General features: G+C 68.6%; 1 protein-coding gene across 1 annotated transcript; it reads right to left on the reverse strand.

Moving 5' to 3' along the window:
* Positions 1-446: 446 nt before the first annotated feature.
* On the reverse strand, positions 447-2,246 carry EMIHUDRAFT_450195 (hypothetical protein; the record flags this gene model as incomplete). The annotated part of the gene is made up of 6 exons (XM_005779568.1): positions 447-617; positions 696-1,004; positions 1,151-1,190; positions 1,387-1,457; positions 1,635-1,776; positions 2,041-2,246. 6 exons carry the CDS (start codon positions 2,244-2,246, stop codon positions 495-497), a joined length of 891 nt encoding a protein of 296 aa, XP_005779625.1. The 3' UTR covers positions 447-494.
* Positions 2,247-2,948: the final 702 nt, after the last annotated feature.

The following is a 2,948-nucleotide window of genomic DNA, read 5'->3' on the forward strand; positions in this document are numbered from 1 at the left end:
AGTGGCCATCGAGAAGTGGTTCGCGATGGGCAACCGCACCGATCCGATGAGCGGCGTGGTGCTTGAGTCCATGCTGCTGGTGCCGAACGTCGCGCTTCGAAGCATGTGCCGCAAATATCAACCCGAGGCGTGAACCGCCGGCCGACCAAGAGCCCCAGTCGTCTGGCTTCGGAAGAGCATGGCATGAACAGTTCAACAGAGCACAGAGCTCAGAGGAGGCCAAATGCCACACTTTGTCGCACACACTGTCCTCTGATCCTCGCCCGCGGTGGGCACACAATCCCAATCCCCCCCCCCCCCCCCGGGCTCGCTAGCGCGTGCGGCGCCGGCGGCGCGGCGCCCGGCGGGTGTGTGTCGAGAGTTGAGAGTGTTTTTGCCCATTCGCGCGCGTGTGCCTCCGCGCAACCTGTGGTTCCATTATCCATACAGTAAAGTACCGTCTGAAGCCTCTGAGACAGTGACACACACACACCCGTGTACATATGCCACTCGGCTTAAGTACTGCCACCTCTGCTCCTCGACTGCGATATGGCCATGGAGCGGAAGATCCCGATAGATCGCCCCAGCATCGACGGCGTCTCCTCGCTCGACCCCGGCGGCGGTGCACGCGGCTCGGCCTTGGGCGCTCCGCTGGAGCCCGCGCCGAGCGGCGGCGGCGGCGGCGGCGGCGGCGCGGCGAGTAGGCCCTCGATCACGGCGATGGCCGCCTTCTTGCTCGTACAAGCATCCGTGCAGACCGACGAGTGGACGCACAGCCAGCAGCCGTCGTCGCAGTCGCAGCTCGTCATCAGCTCGAGCGCCGAGCGCAGCAGCTCGGGCATCGCCGTGGCCACCCGCTCAGTGAGGCCGATCCCACCGACGCAGCGGTCGAAGAGGAGCAGCCGCTTGGAGCGCAGCTTCCGCTCCTTGAAGGCCTCGCACTCGCAGCCGAGGTCGGCCGGCTTGCAGCTCAGCCGCAGCGGCGTCACCGCCAGCAGCGCGTGGGCCGCCGCATGCAGCCCCGCCTCGAGATCGATCGCAAGCTCCTCCTCCTCCTCCTCGTCGTCCGCCGCCTCCGCCGCCGCCGCCGCAGCCTCTCCTCCTCCTCCTCCTCCTCCTCCTCCTCCTTCTCCTGGTGCTGCTGCCGCTGCTGCTGCCGCTGCTGCTTTACCCAGACGGCCGCCTCGCGATTCCACTCCAGAGCCAACAGCCTCCACCTCCCGGTACGCGCACGACGCAGCCCCGCTCGCCCCTCCTCTCTGAGCCCAAAGTCTCCCCCTAAGGCGCCATATCTCCCCATCTCTCGCCCCTCCCCTCCGGGCATCGCCCCCCCCCGCACCGGTCGCGTGCCAACCCGTTCCGCTCCCCGCCTCTTCCCTCCTGCTGCCGCGCCGCCACGCGCTCCACGCCAGCTGCAGCCGCAAAGCGACGAGGTCGGCTGCCATCTGCAGCGGCGTGAGCGGCGTCACCTTCGAGCCCTCGACGTCCCGCCACGCCACCGGCACCGAGGCGATGCGGTAGCCGCGCGCCTAACCTCTGGTGATCCCGGGTGATCCCGGGTAATCTCGTGTGATCTCGTGTTATCTCGGGTGATCTCGCGTAATCTCGGGCAATCTGGGGCAATCTCTCGCCTGCGCGAGGGCGAGGAGCTGCACGTCGTACGCCCAGCCGCGGATCTGCAGCGACGGGAAGAGCTCGCGCGCCGCGCGGCGGGAGAGAAGCTTGAACCCGCACTGAGTGTCGGGCACGCCCCGCACGCAGGTCGACGCGAGAGCCGCAAAGACGACTCCCATCAGCCTCCTCGCGGCGGGCCGAGCGGCGAGAGCCGCGGCGCGGCAGCCGACGGCCATCTCGCAGCCGCGCGCGCCCACCCGCCGCTCGAGCGCGGGCAGCGCCGCGAGGGGCGTGGCGCCGTCCGCGTCGAGGAGGAGCAGGAGGTCGCCTCGCGCCGCCGCCGCGCCGGCGGCGAGGGCAGCGCCCTTGCCGCGATTGGCCCCACGGCCGGAGGAGAGGAGCCGCAGCCGCGGCTCCGCCGCCAGCCGCGCCGCGACGAGCTCGCACGTTGAATCGTGGGAGCCGTCGTCCACCACGATGATCTCCCACGGGCCTCGCCGGGTGGTCGACAGGTGAGCGAGCGACTCCTCGAGCGTGCGCGGCAGCCTCTCTGCCTCGTCGTACGCAGGGATGATCACAGAGAGAGACGCGGTGCCGACAGTGCACTGCGCGGCCGGCGAGCGCGGGCGCGGCGATGGCAACCGGAGCCGCATGTGTGGGGACCGTGCGCGAATTCTTTTTTCGTAGTCTCCAAACAAACCAAACCAAAATTCTCCATCTCCACCCCGCCGCGCCGCGAACAGTATAAGAATATCGGGCGCATAGACAAACCCCACCACCTCACTGCCCCGGCGCCCACACCTCGATCTTCTTGGGCAGCAGCTGGTTCGGCAGGTCCTCTCCGTGGCCTAGGCTGCCGTGGTCTCCATTGCCCCAGGTAAAGACAGCGCCGTCAGCGGTGATGGCGAGGCTGTGGTATGATCCAGCCGACACGGCGACGACGCGCTGCCCTGCAAAGGCCTCGATCTTCTTGGGCAGCAACTGGCCCTGCATGTCACCGTGGCCCAGCTTGCCAAAGCCTCCACCGCCCCAGCTAGACACTGCCGTTGATGGTGAGGGCGAGGTTGTGGTTGCCTCCGGCCGACACAGCGACGACGCGCTGGCCAGCCAAGGCCTCGATCTTCTTGGGCAGCAGCCGGAACATCCTCTCGCCGTGGCCCAGCTGGCCCCCACCTCCATCGCCCCAGCTCCAGAGAGCGCCATCGGCGGTGAGGACGAGGCTGTGGAAGCATCCAGGCGCGACAGCGACGGTGCGCTGGCCGGCAAAGGCCTCGACCTTCTTTGGCAGCAGCTGGTCCTGCTGGTCGCCGTGGCCAAGCCGGCAAAAGCCTCCACCTCCCCAGCTCCAGACGGCG

The sequence above is a fragment of the Emiliania huxleyi genome (assembly GCF_000372725.1).
Source record: "Emiliania huxleyi CCMP1516 unplaced genomic scaffold EMIHUscaffold_23, whole genome shotgun sequence".
NCBI lineage: Eukaryota > Haptophyta > Isochrysidales > Noelaerhabdaceae > Emiliania > Emiliania huxleyi.